This window comes from Nycticebus coucang, chromosome 8 (assembly GCF_027406575.1).
Source record: "Nycticebus coucang isolate mNycCou1 chromosome 8, mNycCou1.pri, whole genome shotgun sequence".
Lineage (NCBI taxonomy): Eukaryota > Metazoa > Chordata > Mammalia > Primates > Lorisidae > Nycticebus > Nycticebus coucang.
In genome coordinates, this window is record NC_069787.1 from 113,113,391 (window position 1) to 113,137,705 (window position 24,315).

At 37.0% G+C, this 24,315-nt stretch overlaps 1 protein-coding gene across 2 annotated transcripts in view; it reads right to left on the reverse strand.

Annotated features, from left to right (window-relative positions):
• Positions 1-4,304: 4,304 nt before the first annotated feature.
• The window catches only part of LOC128592017 (phospholipid scramblase 4), a 32,688-nt gene continuing 12,677 nt past the window's right edge, over positions 4,305-24,315 (reverse strand). For both annotated transcript variants that reach the window (XM_053599855.1, XM_053599856.1), the window contains exons 2-9: positions 22,428-22,455; positions 21,223-21,333; positions 16,526-16,761; positions 13,280-13,322; positions 11,983-12,209; positions 9,054-9,215; positions 7,626-7,784; positions 4,305-6,783 (exon numbers count right to left, since the gene is read on the reverse strand). In XM_053599855.1, the coding sequence (XP_053455830.1) occupies positions 6,736-6,783; positions 7,626-7,784; positions 9,054-9,215; positions 11,983-12,209; positions 13,280-13,322; positions 16,526-16,761; positions 21,223-21,333; positions 22,428-22,434 (993 nt within the window). In that variant the 5' untranslated portion in view covers positions 22,435-22,455 and the 3' untranslated portion in view covers positions 4,305-6,735. The remainder of the gene's footprint in view (positions 6,784-7,625; positions 7,785-9,053; positions 9,216-11,982; positions 12,210-13,279; positions 13,323-16,525; positions 16,762-21,222; positions 21,334-22,427; positions 22,456-24,315) is intronic.

Genomic DNA, 24,315 nt, shown 5'->3' on the forward strand with positions numbered 1-24,315 from the left:
AATATTTTGTCACTCAAAATACTCCACTTGCTTCTCTCGAACACCCTCCATTGGCCTATTTCTGCAAAATTAAGAGTTTTAAAAATAGTTTAGCTCCATATATTTGCTTTCATATGTTGTAATGAAAAAATATTAAAATTCAAATAACTTATACCAGGACAATTTGAGCATACATGTTTGTAAAATGGTTTATGGAAAAGATCATATAATTTTTCTAAACAAATTGCTCGAAACTGGATTGCCGATGAGCTGCCACCATTTTAAATGAACGTGTTTTACCTGAAAACAGAAATATTAAGTGTATTTTAAGAGAATCTGGAATTCAATAATGTGATGGTAGAAAGATAATATAGGTCATCTCAAATGGAAAATATTTAGCTGCAAATTAGTAATAATTTGTATAAATACTATCTAACAAACAGTAATAATTTGCCAGTCTCAAAATTATTTGTTACATTTATATTAAGGAATTTTCCCTTAAATATTTCATTCTAAGAAAGTTGTGCTGTATTTAAAAATAGACATTCCCATTGCTGGCAATGTTGCAACTAGGTAATCTTACAAACTTCTTGCTATAGAACTCCTGAAGTCTAGCTGCCATATAACCAAAAGCTACATGAGTGTAAAATGTAACTTCTAGGAGATTAAGGAATTTTAATAGTCTGAAGCAAGGAATAATCTGAAATATCTACTAAGCTTAGACCCACACTTTCTTTAGCTTCTTAAAGGGAGTGAGTCACCAACTTCATTAGCAGTGGGTAATGAGGTTTGAGGTTTAGGCAAGGTGGACTATTAGAGATCCCCCCACCCCCCAAATAAAGTGGGAATCCTTAAAGGTCGAGTATAAAGCGTGAACTAGAGAAAAATTCCTTCCCTGGCAAACAAAGAATAAGAGAAAGCTTGACTGTTTTAACCAATATTATAGGTGGAGAAGAATTGTTTCTTGGAAATTCATAAACAAGAATTTTCCATATAATTTAGTGGTTTGCATTTAAAATACATACATGACTTAGGAAATACCAAACTGAAAAGATAACATAAAAAAGGGTCTGCAGTGGATAACGTCACTAGAACACGAGCAGGGACAGAAGAACATTTCCCTGAAGACAGTTCATCCTCAGACAAGACCTTCTTTGAGACTCACAGGTTTCCCAGCCATAATCCTAAATTTCAAAACATGTGGTAATATTCCACCATTCTCTTCTATTTTGGATTCCCTGTGTTTCTGTGGTAGCACATACACACACACACACGTGCGTGCGCGTGCACACACACACACGCACGCACACACACACCACAAAAAGATGACTGAGATGGAACCAGGCTTAAATAATGCCTTCATGGATAGCTAGCTTCCTGGGTGACCTTGTGCAAGATATCTAAACCTCCATTTCCTCAGATGCAAAATGGGAAATATTATAGTAATTTATCTAACAGAGTTATCAGAATTAAATAAGAAATGGAAAGTCCTTAGAACCAGAACAGTGCCTGGCTTATAGGATATCTTAAAAGTAGTTACCCAGGTTTTATCACCATCTTCATCGTTATCATTATTATTATCATAGGTAATTAGTTACATTATCACACCTGCCTCAGGAGTAGGCTGATTTTGCTCCATAGGAGCCCAGGTGCACATCCATCTGGCCTAGAATTAAATCTTGAGGTAAAGCTGGCAACTATGCACCTCCAAACTACATGATTTCACATTACAGCCTCCTTTGCTGAGAAGCAGCAGAATTAAGAACTAAAAAAAAAAAAAAAAAAAAAATGGAACGGGCACCCATATGCTAGCTAATTGCAGAATACATTTTTAGATTTTGCTATTTACTTTTCTCTTTCGGTATTATATGTGAAGGCACCACCATAATCCTAGCCCTAGGACCTTCCCCACCTTGCACACAACCCGTGAACAGGGCACCAACTCAGTCTGAGCACCTGGAAACAGGGTGGGACTCTCGGCCTCAGCAGATTTATGGTTGCACCCTTGCGACTGGGCAGCTCTACAAGATCTGGCATTAACTACATTGTAGCTGTTCTATTCCTTCTTCCAGGGAGATTTCCTCTTTCATACCTTTCATACAACCCTTGGATTTTCTTTCATTACAACACAACAGGGAAGAAACTCCTTAGTACCCTTCCTCCTCATTACTACTCTTGAAGTTTGTTCTTCCACTGAAAAATGAAACTGGCATTTACTTCACAATGTAGTTGTGAAAATCCAGTGATATCTATTTTAAACACAAAATTTTATTTGTTTTATGCAATAATAACAGCTCTGTGCTGCAAAGGTTAAAGCAAGGATAAAGGATATATCTTTGCTGAGGGATAGAGCACTACATGCTCAATGCTGTCTCTTTGAACCCCTAGCACAGTGTCATACACGTATTAGAATTGTCATTTGTTTAACAAACATCCAGTGGCACCTGAGATGTACCAGACGTTGTCCTGGACTTGTGGTTTTCTGTAATCAACACTCAATCCTTGCTTTGCTTGATGAAATCTCCTAAGTTGACCTTCTCAATTGCACTTACCATGCGTTCAGCCTGCAAATGTGGCTGTAAAATGTTTATTTACCTCCAGCAGTGTCAGGAGTTTCCCTGGGTATATGACACAACCAGCCTGCCTTAGCTGTCTATTAAATAGGACAAAAATACATGATACAGCACCTGAGATGGTGCTTGTGGCATGGCCTCTATTGAATGTGCTGACATCCATTGAGCGTGTGTTCACTGTAGTCCTCAAAGACGTGTGTGTTCTTTTCTTTTTTTTTTTTTTTTTGCACACTGTTTATCCACTATCTATGAGCCCCTGAGAACAATACTTACATATTTTTCATTTCCTAGTTCCCTCTGCATTCAGAAATAGCTTAGTGCCTGAATTAAGTAAATGCTCAATAAAGTAAGTATTGATGGGAGGAAATACTGGAAAGGGTGGTAAAGACTTTTACTGATTACCATAAGGAATACTTTGAAAGTATGTCCACTTACTGTATTTTTATTTATTTAGCAGATTGTGAATGGATGCCTAGTGTTATCACTAACCATGCTAAACGTTATCACGCGGCATGTTTTGCTGCCTTGTTTGGAATGTATCTTTCTGCCTTTCTCGTTTCTGAGATTTGTAACTAAAGAGGACTCAAGGAAAAGGGAAATGCTTTCTATGAAGTTATGGAAAAAGATCTATTTTAAACATTAGCTATCATTAGCCAAACGGCTGAAGTTGATATATGTTTATTAAATCCAGAACCTTGGATTTCCTAACTTTGAATCTTTCAATATAAATTAAATCAAACCCTGAACATTGGGGGAAAAAAAAGTGAAAAGTGTCCTGATGCTGCAATAGGGGCAATAGTGATGCACACTCCGGAATCACTACAGTAAGTCTGTACTTGAACTGAAGTTATCTATTTGATTGGAAAACTCAGTGAATGGATGTGGCAACCTTAACTTCCTTTTTTGTACAATTTCTAGTAATCTTGTCCCTCAGAAAAATCACTTTAAAATGCACCCTTCACAGAGAGTTACAAATTCTAGCAGCTTTCCTGCATGATACATAGGCACTAAAATTATATTTGAAATGTAAATCCATATTTCAAAAAGTGGATTACATTTTAATATAATGACATTTAACCTCAAAAGTTTATAGCAGCACACTTCACAATTGCAAAGATATGGAAAGAACCCAGGTGCCCTTCAGCACATGAATGGATTAATAAATTGTGGTATGTGTATATCATGGAATACTATCCAGCCATAAAAAAGATGGAGATTTTGTATCTTTTGTAATGACTTGGATGGATTTGGAGAACATATTCCCCACTGAAGTAGCACTAGAATAGAAAAACCAGCATTTCATGTACTCAGTACTAAATTGGAACTAGTAGATTAACAACGACATACTCACATTAGAACAAAACCCAATTAAATCCAAGTAGGGGAAGGGGAGAAAGGGGTTGGATAAATTCCAACCCAATAGATATGTTGCATGGGTATACCACACACTTCGTCTGTCAAGGACACTACTACAAATTGGACTTTAACTTTACAAAAGCAAACTATATAATCTAATTGTATGTACCCCCATATTAATCTGAAATAAAAATAAATATGTATAAATAACTCGATTATATAAGAAAACTAGTTTCTATTAAGCAATACTATAATAAATAACTTTATAAGTATTAAATTTATATACTAAAGCAAGGGCCCTGAATAAACATAATAATTAATAAAAAAATTACTTCAAAAAATACCTCTGAAAAAAGTACTCAATGACTCGATCACAAGTCAAAAAATAAAACCATATTTTGCCATTAACCATATCCTATTTATTTAAAAGCCACAAGAAATATAAGAAATCAGAAAATCACAAGTTTAATAAAATAGCTCCTGTGTGTTTTTAAATCAATTTTACACAATGAGATACCACTAAGGAATACAGAAATTATAACATAAATTGTATTGCAAAATACTGTGCATGACATTACGTTTTAGAGGAAGTGAAATTGTAACTGTAAGAGACAGGTAAGACATGTTAATACCACAAAACTTTACACAGAAATTTTAAATGTCATATCTTATTCTAGCATTTGTGCAGCAGGTCTTGAAATACAGGGATTTAGGCAAGTAAAAATCAAAAGTTTGTATAGATACATTTTCTGAATATTATTTGTCTGATTTTCCCATACTGAATGTCACCCATCATTATAGGAGATGCATATGTCTGTCTAACATTGCAATTGTGTTCTCAAATATAAGGCAATTAATATTTTATAAAGCAGCTTTTACATTTTTCAAAAAAAGCTAGCAGCAGCATGTAAAAATGCACATTACAAGAAATTGAGTAAAACAACTTTACCATGAAAAGAGGAATATCGTTTAAAAACAGAGCACCTTTATTTTATTTCAAAAAGAACTGTGGGCTAAGGCCCTCATCTCAAAATAAACCCATCTGCGACCAGTCTTTCTTTATGTAATAAAGAACAGATAAGGAATGCATCCCATTCTACACACTGCCTGCCATTTTTTTTATCAACCCGACCAGTTTTACACAATAAGATGCCACTAAAAACTATCAAAATTGTAATGTGAATTGCCCAAAGTATAAAATTTTTTACTGAAAAATATATTGCAGCTGTAAGCAACATGTTATACACATATGTCAAAAAAAACACAGTCCACAGCCTGTGTCCAAGCAGAAAGCTAAAATGCAATAGAGGCACTTTAATCAGAGCAAATTCACTTACACATTATGCCTTTAATTAATTAGTACATGCAAGACCAATTGACACGTTATTGTTGGGCTTTTACAATGTTTACTGATAAGCTTTAGATGTCAGAGAAGTAGCATAATTTCTGTTTTTATTACTTTGCATATATATGTATTTATCTGTCATGTAAATAACAAGCAGCAAAGCAGCATTCATCAGCATCAGAATCTTGAGTCTTTTGCTTTTATCAAGTGCTGCATGAAATGTCACATTTCGAAATTTAGAAACATAACTCTAATTCTTTTCATTAGAACAGTATTGTGGTCATGAAAGATCCTTTTGAAAGAAAAAACATTTATGTTTTCTGTATCTTAGCACATGGGCTACCCAGGTACAAAGGCAATTTCAGAGATTCAGCTACACACAATTCATATGCATATAAGGCATCTGTGACCAACAGAGGTTGTATGTTAAGTGATAAATGTATTACATATAAATGTATGAAATGCAAGCGTCTTTTTTTTTTTTGAGGCAGTCTCACTATGTTGCCCTTGGTAGAATGTTGTGACATTACAGCTCACAGCAACCTCCAGCTCTCGGGCTTAGGCGAATCTCTTGCCTCAACCTCCCAAGTAGCTGGGACTACAGGTGCCCACCACAGTGCCCAGGTATTTTTTTGTTGTGGTTGTTGTTGTTTGGCAGGCCCAGGTTGGATTTGAACCCCTAGCTCTGGCGTATGTGGCTGGTGCCCTAACCACTGAGCTATGGGTGCCGAGCCTAAACGCAAGTTTCTTATAAGGAAACTGATGTCTCTCATTTGCTCTTGACTGGCTATGACTATGGCCAGCACCTATCCTGGTAGACTGATCCTACCGCCACGTACAGGCAGCTCCTAGATGTCCATGCCAGACCATGAGGGAAAATCTAAGTGTTAAGATTAAAAAAAAGATTGTTTTATTTTGTAATAAAATTCCATTTCCCAGTGAAACTTTTATAAATTTCACAGAATGAGGTTCTGATGTAGGTGCCCAAGGAAACTTTCCTGATACAATGAAACATAATATTTCTGTCTGCTTTTCTTTTTCTTTTGAAAGATAAAGAAACAGTTCTTTTCCTATGGAATCAAGCTTGTCTCCTGTAACAGGATATGATGATGGAAGGGAGGTAGGAGAGCATCCAAGACAGAAACCATGTTATTTTATCCCCACAAAGATTGCCCTAAAAGGCCACATCTCACTACCTAATAATGTGAGAGCTCAGGGATTCATTTTCCCATATTTCATGTTTATAACGTTTGAACTGTTTGTCATATTTTGAGTCATAGGCTTTCAGGATGAAACACATGTTTAGATTGTATTCATTTTTACAGTCAGACTCTTAGCCTACCTCTTAAAGCTAATACTCAATAACGATAATGTGCAAAGCAGAAAATAATACTTGCAAGTAATTGAGGATCGACTGTAAGCCTAACTCAACTTTTATCATTTTTTTATTAACTATATTGATCGGTGAGCTGCTGCTTGCCTCTATCTTGATGAACGTTGTGGCGGAGATCTTTCAAAATACATGAAGTCCTGAAATGGGAAAAATAATTTTATATTGATAGGGAGATAGACATAAATAATTAGGTGAAATCCGTAAAGTACCAGATATTATCTTTTATAGTTTATTAGAGAGACCTCCTGCTCCAGTTAAAATTAATTAAAGCTCATGAGATCTTTCTGTAGAGAGTTTAATGTAGAGAACGGTTTAATATAAAAGAGTAGCAATCACAGGTGGCGCCTGTGGCTCAAAGGGGTAGAGAGGGGTAGGGCGCCAGCCCCATATGCTGGAGGTGGTAGGTTCAAACCCAGCCCTGGCCAAAAACTGCAAAAAAAAGAGTAGCAACCACAAACTTGAAACTGTTGGCTTCTAGTCTTTGGCAGCAATTTACTAAATTGCATCATTACCAGGTGGAAAAACTCTGACAATTTCAGGATAGTGTAATATACCAAGAAAATACTGACAGAGAGGCCGTTGGGAAGAGGGGAAAAGATATCAGCTTTAGTGTCATTTCATTAAGAAATCGTAGGATAGGCATTTTTAAATAGTGAGAATAACTAATAGAGGCAGTGATATAATTACCCCCACTGTATGCCTAATATCTTCTAAGTACTTTACTGGCCATTTTACTCATATGATACCTAACATTTATAACATTGTAAAATAAAAGTATTTTCCTCTTCATTTTACAGATGAGGAAACTGAGGCTTGGAAGTGTTAAACATTTTGCAAAACATGTAACTACTAAGTGGCAGATAGATGTTGGCTTCGTTTCCAAGATTAGATAGAAGTTGGCTTTCTGCTCCATGGCACTGCTCTCATGAGAAAGAATCATTCTTTTAGGATGATTCTAAAAAAAAAAAAAAAGACTTACAATGAGGAAGCAAGCTCCAAAAATCATGGCCTTCATCTTCACATCCAAGTCCATCGGGAAGCGGATGTCAAAGTGGTCGGCATCCGCCATGGCGGATAACAAACCATTCCACTTCCGAATGATGCTGCCAATGTTGGAGACACCGTCCAGGGATTTGACCTAGAATGACAAGTATGTGGCCTGAAGTGATTGAAAGGCATTAGATTCCATGGTTTAGACTTCTACTTAGGAGCCATCACACTGGGACAGCATGAAAACAGTGCAGGAAAAGACATGGTAATTACATAACTTCGGAGAAGGAAATTACAGGCAAGAAGGGTTGAGATCCTTACCAACCGGTTAATAATTAAGCTGGGCAACAACTTATAATCCTCAGGCTATTGCTCTCTTTTCATCTTCAGATGAGGGGAACCTTGTCAGAGGATATGACTTGAACTGATTACTGCATCCCTCTCTATACAGACGAGGGGGAGAATTAGGAATTAGGAAGGGGTTGCTTCCAATTTAAGGAAACCTAGGAGAAAGCAGGAGAGGCCCAGCACTGTGCATGTGGCATCACTCAAGGGCTTGTAAGTCAGATCCACCTTGTCTCCTTAATACACCAAAGGGCTTCAGGTTCCAAAAGGTGAACCCTGGCACTTATAACATCCAAATGCTAACTTCTATGGTCAGGTGACATTGGGAATGATCACACACACCTTGCCCCGGGAACGGGCTTATCTCTATCAGTCTTGGAATAAATAGGCAATACTTAATAATATTGTGATGTAAAATGAGAAGTAAGAAAAATGTATTAGGTATCATAGGAAACAGTCAAATAAGCAATTTTAGTAGATGATGAGTCTTACGAGGCATTCAGAAAAGTACTCTTTAGGAAGCCCAGTAAATATTTCTAGGCATTTCCTTAGTCAGACGCATAGAATGTTGAATAGTCATGTTGTAGCCACTGAGATGAAGGCAAAACAATCTCCTATTAGTTCTCTGTGTTATCAACGCTGCCTTATTTCTTGAGGATGTAGACTTCTATCATACAAATAAGCAATCTGCATAACCTTAAGAGTGCTCTCTATGTCTATGTTATACTGGGCATTTGCTTTACCTAGAATGTATATTCTCAACAAAATGGTTCATTAAATATAGCCAAAAACTCAATAAGTGAATTACATCAGGCTGTTGACTCTCAGAAGGTTTAATGTTGTAAATGGCTTCCTTTTATTTTTATCAAGCACTGAAATCATAAAAAGAGAACTTACATTTTGGAAAACCCCAAACAATCCACTAAAAAAAATTTTAAAATCCTTTTATGCCAACTGGTTAAGTAATCCTTTCCTCATACAATTTTATAAATTTACACGAAAAAAGTCTAAAACTAGATCATTGCAAGGTCTGTTGGTATGTGTAGGAACCATTCTATTCACATATGTTCACCTCAAAAACAGAGTCTGAACCACAGCCGTAGGTTGAGCACGGCCCCCGCACTCTCATCACATTTTCCTTCTTCTCATTCTGGAGGCTGTAAACCGCCCTGCACAAATTCCAATGTTCTGCAACAAAGCCAAGGGTGACACCAGGGGGACACTGCACCTCCAGCTGCAAACAAGGAGTGACAAAGGTTAGATGCTCATGCAAAGGTACACACAGGCCCTCAGCCACACCACATAGATGTACTTGTGTTCAGCCAAGGACTAGGAAATTATTGCTAAGAGAGAACATTTCTGATTTTAGGACTATGTTTCAATGAGCAGGCTCAGGGATAAGGTCGTATTGCCTTTGAGATAAAGGTAGGCTTAATTACAGCTTATTAAAACACAGGCAGTTGTTCAGCTCTGTATCCCTAAGGTACAGCTTCTCCTGGGCTCCTCCGTGTCCACCCCCCAGCACTTGGCCACAGGCAAACCCGCAGGAACATGCTGAGGCTTACAAGGTTGCGGTGCAATACTGCCCTGTGTTCCTGAGGCGGGAGTCTCCAGTCTTCGGACACAGCACATGAAACGGTAACAAGCTAACTTCCTAGATTTTAAGGAGGGTAAAAATGGCATCTTGGGCACATCGATTTAGAATACAATGCAAAAGAGATGAGCAGGATTTTGAAGATGGCATATTATGAACAGAACACAGTGTGTGCATGGGCGCCTAACACTAGTTTTTAAAAGAGCTTCAAAATTTTGTTCACTACCCTATTTTAGCTAATTATCTTTATAATATTCCTTTGTAAAGAATTAAGATCTTCCTATTTAGAAATAACTAATGAGGCATAAACATCAAATTCTTTTTATAAAAGCCCAAAGTGAAATTTCTACTGACTATTTCTCTGGTGTCTCATATACTTTCCTAAATTGAGGGAAGGGATTATGCAAGACATGGGGCAGGATTTCACAGCTTCATTAACTGCCAAATCAAGATATTATCATTCATATATAAAATTCACAACTATATACAAACATAAAATTTGATAGCTTCCTATAACTGACAGCTCATAAAATCTTCAGCCTAATAGAGAAAAATCAAAATCGTATAAAAATAAATTACTAAAAAATATCCATGCCATGGTATACATAAACAGAATGAAGTACTGATCTAGGTAACAACTTGTCTGAATATCAAGGTAATTATATCGAGTAAAAAAGGCTAATCCTGGTCGTGCCGGTAGCTCAGTGGGCAGGTTGCTGGCCACCTGCACAGAAGCTAGTGGGTTCGAATCCAGCCTGGGCCAGCTAAATCAGCAATGACAACTGCAACAACAACAACAAAATAGCCGGGCGTTGTGGCGGACGCCTGTAGTCCCAGCTACTTGGGAGGCTGAGGCAAGAGAATTGCTTAAGCCCAAGTGTTTGAGGTTGCTGTGAGCTGTGACGCGATGGCATTCTACCTAGGGCGACAGCTTGAGACTCTGTCTCAAAATTAAAAAAAAAAAAAAAAGGCTCATCCTGAAAGGTTACATGTATGATTTTGTCTATATACCATTCTTATGAGGAAATTATAGAATTGGAGAACAGGTTAGTGGTTGCCAGAGATTAAGGATGAAGAGGAGGGAGAAAAGTGAGACTGGAAATAACAAGGAATGATTGTGCTGATGAAAGTGTATCCTGTTCTCTATAGCAATCTGCACAGCTGATACAACTGCATAAACTAAACACACTCACACATACGCACAAATGAATACAAGTAAAGCTGAAGAAAAAAATATGGGAGAAAGATATATGAAGATATGGGGAAAATTCACAATTTGAACTAAGTTTGTATTTTGATTTCTTTTCTGCTATCCTAGCTTCCTGTAATTTCAGAAAGCTATATGTATAGGCTTTGATTAAAAAACACAACTTATAAATATGATAAAAAATGCCTACTACTTCCGAAAGAGTTGAGGATAAGAGGTATAGATTCACTTCAAACATCAGGATGTTGTTATAAAAACAAAAATGACAAAGGGGAGAGATACCTGAGAACATTTTCTGAGCGCTATACTATTTGCCAGGCTCTGCGCTAAGGAATTGACTTAAACCTTGAAACAATCATCTATCAGATAGGAATTGTCACTATCTCTGTGTTACAGGTAAATATGTTAAGACACAGGGAGAGTTGTAAATAAATTGATATTTAGTAAATGCTGTCATCAAACATAACTTATCATTTAAACATCCCAGTAATCCTATGACGTATTGTTCTACCTGGCAGAGAAAGGACACTAAATCTTAAAAAGTTGAAGTATACTGTCCAAATTTAGTAGGTTATATATCAAGAATTCAAACTCTGATTGACCTCTCTTGAAAGGAGCTCTTCTTTTCCCTGTAGCCAAACAACTTGCCTAGATTAGACCTGCACAGATGACACCGGAGCAACCAAACTATTAACGCCTATCTGTCGTCTCTTTCTAGGACTATCCTCTGGCACGTGTGACACTCTCTCTAGCACTTCATCTTTTTGAGCCACTCTTCCTGATCTGTAGAAAGATGTGGGTTGTGATGGGTAATGTAATATAAAGCCCTTCACAATTCAAAAAGTATATATTTATTTTAGCATCACCTGATATGGAGATACATTCAGGTACATGAATATGACCACTTTCAATCTCACAAATTTCTAATTGAGTAGCAAAACTGACAGAGTGCTCGTTGCCTCAACAACCCTATTTTGTGCTTGATCCACCGAGCAGTGTGTGAAGAGTATGAACTCACAAGGAAAGTCCTCTGTGAGTTTTCTTAGGGGAGACAATTTGGCTTTCTCCCTTCCCACTAACTCCCTCCATTCTGACCAGTAGGGCCAGTGAAAACCCCTCTTGTGTAGTTTTCAAAGGAGCACATGATGCCGTGAAGAGTTGGACCCGAAAGCAGCAATGGGTTACACTTGCGTCTCTGACCTCTTGCCTCGCTGAGGGGCAGCAGAAGCAACAGCAGGTGCATCTGAAAGGTCTCTGCATTGTCATGATTTCCCGGCCCATGCAGTCAGTGACCCGGAGGACGAAGGGCCTTAGTGTCCGGTACGCATTCCTGGTAAAGTCGTCCGTGTCTTCAGTTACAATATAAACCATTTGGTCTGCGTTGTTTTTAATATCGTATCTATTATTAGTTTCAAAACGTGTTATCACTACAAAATAAAATGAGAATGTCATCTTAAATTAGAACCAGTTAAAATGGGCCTCATGAAGTCCTTGTTCAGTTATTCCTCAGGGGTTTAAAGTAACATAACCTTTAAAAGTTTCAAATGAAAAATATACACAATTGATTAGAACATCCCCCAAATTCACTGCTTTGTAAGTATTTAAATAAATATGGAAATATAAAACATTTCTTTTAAGAAGTTCATTGTAAAATCATTTTAAAATTTTTTCTTCAAAATCAAAGATTGAAATAACATTCGTGGAGTGTCTCAATTTAGAAAACTTTAATTATAAAATCATTTAAATGAAGTTACTACTGGACTATTAATCTGCTTATGAAATGTGCTGAGATGACGAGGGTCATTACTATTTGCAAATGAGAAAAAGAAACCAATAAAAGTCAAAAGCCCTAAGTCATGGGAAAAGAAATGCATACAGCTAATACAGTGGGGGCAGAACCCTTGTAAAGCTGACCTGAAAATAGGCATGATTTTTTTTTTTTTTTTTTTTGTAGAGACAGAGTCTCACTTTATCACCCTCGGTAGAGTGCCGTGGCATCACACAGCTCACAGCAACCTCTAACTCTTGGGCTTAGGCGATTCTCTTGCCTCAGAATAGGCATGATTTTGACTGTGATAGTTTCTTCTTACTTTCAAAGCAAGGGCACTGAACTACAATTCTGCAGATTTGGATTCTATTTCCAGCTCTGGCACTGACTGTGCTGCCCCCCAGCTAACTCAGCTAGTACCTCAGCTCTTTCTTTTACTCACCTACAAAAGATGAATATGGAGCAAAAATAAAGGGCACAGGGTGGGGATGGACCAAATAAAATGCATGCTCAAAGTGCAAGAGCTTTAAATTATATGATATATAGATAAATAAAATTATACAAAATAATTTGTTTCGATACTCTCTTAAAGACAAAATTTATGGTGCATAGATTTTTTTTCTCTTTGAACCACTGAAAATGATCAATATAAAGAAGGAATTAGGTATTGGATAATGCAAATTTCCACCAGTTGAAAATACTGTTGAACATAACAAATATTATACGTACTTTCCAGAGGCTCAAAATGCTGAAAAACATGTATGTTGTCCAGCTGTTGGGATAGAACACAGTAATTAGAAGAGAGAAATAACAAAATTAAGTCAAACTAGCATTAGAAAAGAACTTGATGAGATTGATACCAAAATATTTCAATGGATACCAAAGTATCTTTTTAAAGCTGAAGAGAATCAAAAAATGTTATCAACTCCAGTTGTCTTAACTTCCTTTTTTAAAATTAAGAAAAACACTTTCCTCCAGTTCCACTTTAAAAAACCATCGTCTGATATGTCAGAATAGCATCTACTTGCTATGGTAATAGCATCTACAACAGTGGTTCTCAACCTTCCTAATACCGTGACTCTTTAATACAGTTGCTCATGTTGTGGTGACCCCCCCCCCAAGCATAAAATTATTTTCGTTGCTACTTCATAACTGTTTTCTGTCCATATTGCTTTCAACATGCCTTCCTCACTAAACCTAATCCTTTCCAGCTTTTTAATTTAAAATGAGAGATGTACAACTCTGCCTTCCACTTGAACATTTTAAGGCCTTTATAGGGTTATTAACTGGCTTAATTTCAATATTGTTGTGTCTCAGGAAAGAGGAGGTTCAAAGAAAGGGAGAAATGGAGGAAAGCCCAGTTGATAGCACAGTCAGAACACCCCAAGTTTTATCCATCATGTTTGCAGTTTCTATGGACATGGTTTGGGGTGCCCCCAATTATAATGGTAACATCAAAGATCACTGAACATAAATCACCATAACAGATATAATAACAATGATAAAGTCTGAAATATTGCAGGAATCACCAAAATGTGACATAGAGACAGGAAGTGAACATGGGCTTGACTCAGGGTTCCCACAAACCTTTAATTTGTAAAGAGAACACAATTTATCTGTGAAGGACAATAAAGCAAACAGAGCAAAATAAGGTATGTTTCCCTGTATTTGGGGCATGTTGTCACTGCAGAGCAAATGTGAAGATTTGATCCTCATTAATTTAGAGCAAGAGCCCAGTAAGACACCCTGTCTGTGAAGGGGCAGTTCTCTGAGAAGTTGGTAGAGTCCCTGGCAAAGTCAGTGCCCTGGAAACAACATAATCCTGCTACCAGCGCGGATAAGGAGTCTTGGTAGCCTGGATAAGACTCACATAATCTGTATATGGTATCACGGAAAGATGAGGCAGAGGGAAATGATGGGCTCTATCTAGTCTTGATTCCTGTCATTCACAAAAAGGAAGTTAGCTTTGCTAGTAACATCTATATAGCTATTGCCCACAGGGTCGACCCTGTACACAAAAATATTGGGCACATTGCAAGCATCACCTCATTAAAAGTTCTCATAACATGCTGGTAAGTTGGGGGTTGCTAGTACTATTCTATAGAGGATGAAATTCAAGCACTGAGGTTAAGAAAGTTTACCAAAGTTTAAATGCTATCGAGGAGTAGATATAGAATTAGAAATCAGGTTTGTCTGATCAGAATCTCTTTGAGGTGCTTTTCTCACGTTTTAAAATTCAAAACAGAGGCCGGGCATGGTGGCTCACACCTGTAATCCTAGCACTGTGGGAGACCCAGGAGGGTGGACTGCTTGAGCTCATGGATTTGAGACCAGCCTGAGCAACAACAAGACCCTGTCTCTAAAAATGGCTGGGCATTGTGGTGGGTGCCTGTAGTCCCAGCTACTTGGGAGACTAAGGCAAGAGAATTGCTTGAGCCCAAGAGTTTGAGCTTGCTGTGAGCTGTGATGCCACGGTACTCTACCAGGTGTGATTAAGTGAGACTCTGTCTCAAAAAATAAAAAAAAAACAATAAAAATAAAATAAAATAAAATAATAAAATAAAATTCAAAACATTCCTGAAAGGGAAACTAGAACTCATAAAATATGTTAATTTAACCTCTGTCACCATGATACAAGTAAATGAGAAATTGTTTTTTAATATTTAAGTAAACAAAAACTATACAATTTTCAAGTAGAAATGACTGAAGAAAATATTAGATTTCTAAGGACAATTTCTATATTTTTATCAAGTACAAAAATGAGACCTTCTAAATTTGACTAACTATAGACATTTTATAACCTTCTGAAATAACATAGGGGCTTCCTCTATTTTCTGAACAGCTGGCTTTGTACTTTGTCAATATTTTGCCCAAATAATAATTAAATAAAAACTTGGCTCTTGTAAAATCCCAATTTTCAGATCCAATGGTATTATTGACTTGTATACGTCCTCACTATGACATTCTACAGAGAGCTTTCAACATACAGGATTAACAGGCTCCCTACAAATGTACAGGATTTAAAAGAGAAGCAGGTTAACTCCAAGAAATCCTTGCTGTGTTCCCGGGTTGCCTTCTCTATTGAATTGGGAAGTTCTTTGGTTAATATACAACTCAACAAGGAAAACAAGATTCAGAAGTTAATAAGATATCTCTCTCCAACACAGGGCACACTTCCCAAGATCCCTGGTACACGTCTGATGCTGTGGACGGTACCAAATCCTGTATATACTATACAGAAATTTCTTTTTCCTTCATCACAATTTCATGGATATAAGACTTGTTTTTAACATATATCTTAGCAAACTCTGAGTGAAATATTTTTCTATCCTTAAGCCAAGAAATTTTACCTTTTCATTGAAAGAAAGTTTTTAGTTTGCAGCATTATTACTCTTGTACTCTGGGTCTGTTATTAAGATAAGGGTTATTTAATCACAAGTATTATGACACCGTGACTGTCAATCAGATAACCAAGAAGGCTACGAAGTGATTAAGGGGCAGCTAGTATTTACAGTGTGGATACACCAGGCAAAGGGATGATTCAGGTCTTGAGCAAGACAGAGCTGGGTTCTGCAATATTTCATCATAATACTCAGAATCATGCACAATTTAAAACTTATGAATTGCTTACTTCTGAAAATTTCCATCTAGTATTTTCATAGCAAATGGCACAACTAGTGCCTATGATAGCTTTTTCCTATGCCTGTTCCTATTTTTCTAGTTTTCTTCAAGAAAACATCTTGAATGCCTTAAATCTCAACGCAAATTCTTGCGGAAATCACTCATCCCACTGACATCACTATCCTTCTTCTTCACATTCCTGAAATGACTATCGCCATTCTTGTGTTTCACGAACTAGGCACGTCTCATCACTGACTCGTCTCTTTTATTAACTTTGTCTGGCATCTTTTCTCTTCCTGTCAGGTCCCTGTGGTCATACTTCATAAGAAAATAATTTGCATGTGCATGGGGTACCTGAGTTAAGTATTCCAGACCAGGAGGGCAGTTTGGCACAGGAGGTGGCCCTGGCATCCACGCAATGGAAACAGGCTGATTCGGCATAGGGTATTTGCCAGGCTGATACTGGATAGGATTGGCTCCAGTGGTTGGCTGGCCCAGAGGGAAGGTACTGGGCTGCTGTGGACCGTAGTATCCCATAGGCAAGCCTCCTGGGTAGCCTGCAGGTGGACGGACAGCTGGTCCTGGTGGTCCTGTGTTCAAAAAAAATGAAAGTGTTATACATTTTTAACATTATAATCTATGATGGGTTAGTATGACTTTCCACATTAAGATGAAATGGATCACACAACATCCATTTGAAAATAACAATAAGTTGTTCCATTTTCTGAGTGTGTACCATGTTCCATCAATGATTAAGGGGTTTCATTTATATATGAATTCATTTAATCTTCTGAAAACTTTTGACATAATTATCCCCGTTTCAGAGGTGCAAAAATAAGGGCTGGAACATGAAGTGATACGGTAGCTTCTCAATGCATTGGGTTCCTTCTGTGAAGAGAATAAACTTACTTCATCAGGTGGTAGTGAGATTACCGCAAGGCTTAGCATATAATTGCTATTATAAAGTTTTGTCATTGTATTTATTGTTACTGTTTAAGATCACAAAGTCAGTAATGTCTATTTTATGTCAAAGAGACACTTTTAACAGCTATTTTTCAGCACCTTGATTCACTCACTTTTCTGTATCTTCATTAACAAGGTCTTAGGCTGTCCTCAATCCTGACGTCTCTTAGATTCAATTTCTTAAGTATATTGTCTTAGTAGCTGGGGCCACTGAGGCAAAATACCACAGATTGAATAGATTTTAAAAAACCCAAGCAAGTATTTCTTTCTTACAGTTCTGGGAAGTCCAAGATCAAATGCTAGAGTGTCAGGTGGTGAGACTCTCTTCCATGGTTGAAAATAGCCATTTTCTTGCTGTGTCCTCCCTTGGGGGACAGACAGGTCTTGCTGTGTCCTCCCTCGGGGGACAGACAGGTTATTTCTCTCATGTCTCCACTTACAACTATTTTAATTCATCTTAAGAGCTCCACTCTCAATCTAATTACCTCTGAAAAGAACCACCTCCAAATTGAATTAGGTCTTCAATATGTGCATCTTGGGGCGGGGGCTGGGAGGAGGATATAAATATTCCAACCTTGGCACGTAACCCTTCACCATTTCTCCTCACTCTGCTTCCAGAGATCTGATGAGTTATAAATGACTCAGGGTATCTGGATTATTTTATAAAAGAGATACAATGTTGTATAATATTTTAAGAAGAGTACTCACAGTAATGAATTTTCACACAAGTATGCTTGACTTTAGGACTTCTATTTTATCAAGGTCTCAATATAAGCAGTGATAAGTCTGAATTGTACAATCATATATTTAAAACCCCAGGAATTACCAGCAGTAGATACAAGAGTACCTACACTGCTGAGATAGAATCACCATTTAGCACTATTTACTTTTCAAATCTATGTAATACTTGCCATTCAGCTAAGTCTTCACTAATTTCTTTCAACAATATTTGGTAAATATACAAGTTTTATAGTTCCATTATTAAGTTGAATAATAATTGAATATTTTATCATTTTGGTTGTAATTGTATGTGCAATTGTACTTTAGCTTTCTGTTTTAGATTGTTCACTGCTATTGCATAGCCATAAAATTGGATTTTTGTATATTGACTGTGTATCCTAGCACACCACTAAACTCACCTGTTCATTAATGTTATGTTTGTGTGTGTGTGTGTGTATTCCTTAGGTTTTTTTATAGTGGTTATCCAGGGGAAGCAGTCTATAGATCATTGGAAATGCAAATTTAGAGCACAGCAGACTGATATGGGATGGGGATGTGGTGTTCATCAGTAACTAAAAGCAAATGAAAACGTTGGTGTTACCAAGATAACTTAGGATAGGTTGTAAAAGGAAGGGTGAATGGAAGAGGTGAGAGGGGGAAGAACAGGGGAATGGACCAAGGACTCTGAGAATAGTAGCTTTTCAGGGTACAGAACACAGAGTTAGTGACAGAGAAGGAGGGTAAGCAGAGACTAAGGAAAAAATAATGGCAACTAGAAACCATGTCAAATTACAGCCCTGCGAGAGAAAAAGTATGATGCCTTCCCAAAGAAATGAGAAAAGTATGTGTTTTAATTTTGTCATGAAGAATGTCGTTTCATTCTTTTAAGAATTATATCTAAGAGTACCCAAACTGGACAAAAAATCAGATATCCTTCCCTTCTTTTTAAACCATTATTACAAACAACAATGCAATTAACAGTCATAGAAACTGTCTTAGGAATACCTATCATTATATCACAATAATGAGTTAATAATTAACTTATCATTCGATTTTAATAAAAAATTTGAGGGTAAATAAATCAGCAAGGAAATTACAATTTACATCTTAGGGCTATTAAGTATGAAGGTAGCATTTATAAGAAAAATCATGTATAAATTTTTGTAATTGAATGATTTTTATTATAAGCATGTCTTATCATAGTGAAGAAAAAATATCAAAAAATGTGGGGAAACTGGCATTTTATACTCCCTCTGAGCCCTGCAATTGTCATTTAGGATTATGTTTGATTCTTCAGAAAAACAAAACAAACAACACTGTATAATTATTGTATCTTACATTATTCAAATAAAAAACATTGCCAAGGAGCACTGTCTTGCTGATACTGCCATGTAAGGCAGACTGAAACTACTGCCTTGTATGGTGTGAGTTTTCCTAGTTATTTTGAATATTATCTTTTTTTTATTTAGAAAAAGTCATGCCATTTTCTCTTTAGATAGAATATATATATAACAAAGGTTATTTTTTAACTCTTCTTTTAAAGACTAGAGGAAACAATAATTTTTCGTAGGAACACATATACGGTACTATAATACACATAAAAGTTATGTAATTGCATTTAAATACATTTATTAAAATAGATATTTCAACTACAGTATTTCTAGTTTCTTAATGTGAATCACAGGGACACGATTTCTATCATTCATCCTAAGTAGGTATAGAGGCCGGCCACTAGGTGGCAATCACGGTGAGTTTCCAACTATACTGTTACAGTTGATTAGATGTCTGCCTGATCACTCTCTCAATTTACTTAGTCATTGAACTTGAAGGATATCTTCTACTTATTAATAATCTTTCTGTAAATATACAGTATAGTAGGCATATATATGCCACCTGAGCAGAATATGATTTATAAATAGTATTTGCTCTTTAGAAATAGTAGAGGTTCTGTTCTAGTAGAATTCAGGTTCTTGGATATTGAGTGGAGAACATAAGACAGATCATGTACATTGTATTGAAAGTTACTGAAGTAAATGTAGAGAAATATTCGGATAAAACATGATATAATTTATGATTTTTAATATCCTAAATTTAGGAGAGGCTGAGCAAATAATATGTTATAATGGATCTTATCTATATAACACACATACACATTAGGAAGAGGGGGACAGTAAATCCTGCTATTTTACAGTGACCTGAGCTTTATCAGCTCAAAAGTCAAAATGACATCTCTTCTATCATACTGTAAATGCTGGGGCTTTATTGCCCTTTCAGAGCCTCACACAATGGCTTTAATTAAATATATATTTAAAGAAATATTAGTAAACTATATCCATCATTTTCTAAGTCATACTATATACTTGAATACAATACTGATTGAAACCATTTCATTAGCCAAACATAAATATATAAATTTTTAATTTTACACACTGCCAAATTGCTTTATAAAAAGACTATAAAAAAATCTGTTCAAATTTATAGTACCAGTGTGTATGTATTTGTTCTCCTGAGTTATCATGAGTAGTGTATTCAGCCTTATAAAAATATGTGCCAGAACGAGCTCCTTAATCAGCACTCAAAACCATTCACCTCCATTTCTCTGCATTTTTCATGCTGTCTGCTGCATGTATACCTCATAAAAACCTTCATGACCAGTACTTTTTTCTTTGTTTTTTTTTGAGACAGAGTCTCACCTGACCCACATTTTTACTGAATTTGTTCTACCAGTGCCATGGCATCATAACTCACAGTAACCTCAAATTCCTGGGCTGAAGCATCCCTCTTGCCTCAGCTTCCCAAGTAGCTGAGACTACAGGTGCTCGCCACAACACCCAGCTATTTATTAAAGACCAGGTCTCGCTCTTGCTCAGGCTGGTCTCAAACTCCTGAGCTCACGCAATACACCAGACTCAGCCTCACAGAGCGCTGGGATTACAGATGTGAGGCACCGTGCCTGGCCTGACCATGCACTTCTGCACATATAATTCTTTCTTCTATGCACAGCCTCTTCCCTCTTTTCTTTGACTGTGAAATTTTTATCATGACAGCAAAACTTAACTTCCTCATCCCGGCTTTCCTCAAATTCCTGAAAAAGCCAGATACTGCTTTCTGTTCCCTTATAACATTCTCTTCATATTTCCATAATAAGATACAAAGAATGTCATCAATGTTTAGAAAACTTCCTTCCAATAGTCTGTAAATCCTGTGAAGACAGCGATCTGTTCTAAGATATATAGTAAAGTGTCTGGCACCCCATCATTATTCAAAATTTATTTCTTGACTCAATCAATAATTAATTAAAAAAGCAACTTTAACTGAGTGTGTGGTTTGCTAGATGGAAGAAGATCCCTTACGAATAGTTAACTTACCTGGTACAAAATGAGAATTGTATTCAGGAGGAGCATCAGGCCTTGGATCTGGGTATTTCACTTGATTTTCCATTTCAGCTGCAGGCTGCTCAGGGGCTGTGTTGACTACACCTTGGGGGAAAGAGAGTGGACATTACTTGCAAAGGAAATGATAACACAGTAATAAAATTGTTGGTATGCATCAAGGATATAATAAACACAAAGACATACATATTTCTTATCAAAGTATATAATGTCCTATATTAGATTATCAACCTAGTAATATCATCAATTCTCAAACTGCATGTGGATTAAAAATAAAATTAAGCAATTCTACTGTGTTTGCGATCAAAGCAGAGAGCTTTCATACTAGTGGTTCAGCTGACCTGATGCTGAGTTCTAACTACTTAGCAAATTCCTAACACAATATCAAAAATTCTTCTTTCTGTTATATAATATGAGAAAACAGGCACATGTTGATAAAGTGAATTTGACTTTTCCTCTAATACTTTTTGAAAAGTGATGCCTAAATAAATCAAAACATAAGATCATAAGCACCAGGTGCTGTAGAAAGCAGTACACAGTTCAGTTCGAGGTACTTGGGACCACATCTCCAATGACCCACATTTTTATTGAATTTGTTCTACGAGCAACCTAGGTTACAGAAGTTGCTGCAAAGCAGGGACTGGAGTCAATTCCATGATGTTACACATTGCCCTTTTGTTGAGAAGAGAGAAATTTTTCTCTAGACTCACTATGGGAAAAGTTTTCAATTTCCAAAATAACCAGTTGACTTTTATCTCATAGAAGACACAAATCTCCTAAATATGGTGGGATTCTTCTCCGTATATCAGTTGCAGGCTCTGCCTTCAGCCCTTCTCTCCCAAGGCAGGATGTCACCGCAGGCTCTTTGCTAATTCTTACCTCCTCTTTGCAGACTTGCTCTCCTACCCTTACGTTTGCTTTCCCTCATTTGCCCCACATATATTAAAGGGCAGTCAACACAGATGTGCTATTATAAGTCCCTTTTAAAATTATTTTCAGATAAAGAGAGATGGAATGTTCCTATGCATAAACAAATGCATACATAGTTATATAGTGATGTTCTCCAAATGCTAAATTATTAAAAACTCCAAAGTGAAATTAAGACCCCCTTTTTAAGGAAAATTGTCATGTAATTCACATTTAAAAATAAATCATATTACAATTTATTCACAAAAACTCACCTGACATTTTGAAGAATTACAATTAATCCTGAAAAAAAAAACAATTTAATATTTTAAAAATATATACATACTATACAGTTACTATTATTACTCAATGATACATGAATCAATTTCTGTAATTTTTGTAGCCTCCATTTACCTTTTATTCATTCATTATGCAACAAATACTTATTGAGCATCTATTATATACCAGGCACAATTGCAGACGTTGAGAATGCAGCAATAAATCAGACATATACTCTGTTGAATACTCTACTGCAGCTTCTAGTCTTATGGGGTAAGACTTTTTTTAATGCCAACAAATATTTAAATGTAAAGTTAAATTTAATTTTAGAAAGTGGAGTTATGAAGGAAACAAAATAAACGGTTTAAGAAAACTATGAACAGGAAGTTCTAGGAGATTCAGGGTAAGCCTCTCCCAGGAGGTGACCTTAGAACTATTTGGACTATGAAATAGAAACTTTACAAAAAAAATAGTGAGGAGAGTTTCAGGGACAGAGCAAAGAAAGTGCAAAGGTCCAGAGATGGCAGTGAGTTTGGGACATTCAAGGGAAGAAAGGAAAAGAGACCAGATGTGACCAGTCCACAGGGAATGAAGAGGACAGAGGTGACAGATAAACACGGAGGTCTGGTCACATCTGAAGGCCATGGCAAGATGTGCAGTGTGTTTGTAATTCCTCGTCTTGAGGAGTGCCGTCAGGGAGTGATCAGATCTGACCTATACCTCATTCAGGGAGTGGGAGTGTAGAAAGATGGGAGCAGTGAGGGAGGACAGCTGTAATCCACTGAGTGCTGGTAGGGTTCAGACTGGGGAGGTGACACCAGAGAGGGTTAGAAGTGCTCAGAGACACTGGTGTTTGAAAGCAGAACCTATAGGAGTTGCTGAAGGACAGAGGAAAATAGATGAGTCAACAATGGGTGTCAGTTTTGGCCCAGGATAACTGAATTGACGGTGGTACCTTTAATGGAAGTAGAGAGGAGGATGGTCCAGATATGGTAGGTACTGAGGAAGATAAGAGAAGTTTAAACTGGGGCACGTTATGTTTGAGGCCAAAAGAATAAAATTATACATGTAAATAAAAAAAATGTGCATTTGAACATTTGAGAATAACTCAGAGAAGGAAACCAGAAGTTGATAAGGAGGAGGAGGATGAAGTTAAAATATTCTAGATTAAATCATCTCCTCCTACCCCAAGAAGCCTACTATCAAGAAGGAAATCTCAGTAAATCTCAGTTTCTATTTTCTACAAATGACAAATAACATCCGTAAACATTATAATTTACTCATTGCATATCAAGTGTGAAGCAAACCATCCAACTTCTCACATATTATTTCTAATTATAACATCTCTCCAATATGTAAATGGCCAACCCTGCTAAAGGCAAGTAGATCTAAATCCAACACCCATGTATTTTCCAGTGCATCCTAATCAGAGTACGGAATGTGGTCATTGGTGGTGTTCACACGGAGGGAAAAGTCACCGATAGAGAGTAAGTGAAAGCAGCATCAGAATACCATGGAGTGAGTCTTCAGGATGGAGACTAAGTTGACCCTGGGAAAATCACAGGGACATGAGCCACTCTGCAGGTTCCCAGCTGAAGTAATTGTTTTCCCAAGATGGGTGCCTAGGACCATCAGCACTCACCTGAGGAGCTGAAGAGTGGTGTATACCTCCCACCCTGTTTCCCCGAAAATAAGACAGTGTCTTATTTAAGGTGTGCTCCCAAAGATGCGCTAGGTCTCATTTTCAGGGGACGTCTTATCTTCCCTGTAAGTAGGTCTTATTTTCGGAGGATGTCTAATTTTCGGGGAAATGGGGTATGTGTTTTGACAGGAAAGTATTCTGGAGCACACCAAAAGGTCAGACCTCATCCGGGCCAGCAGAGG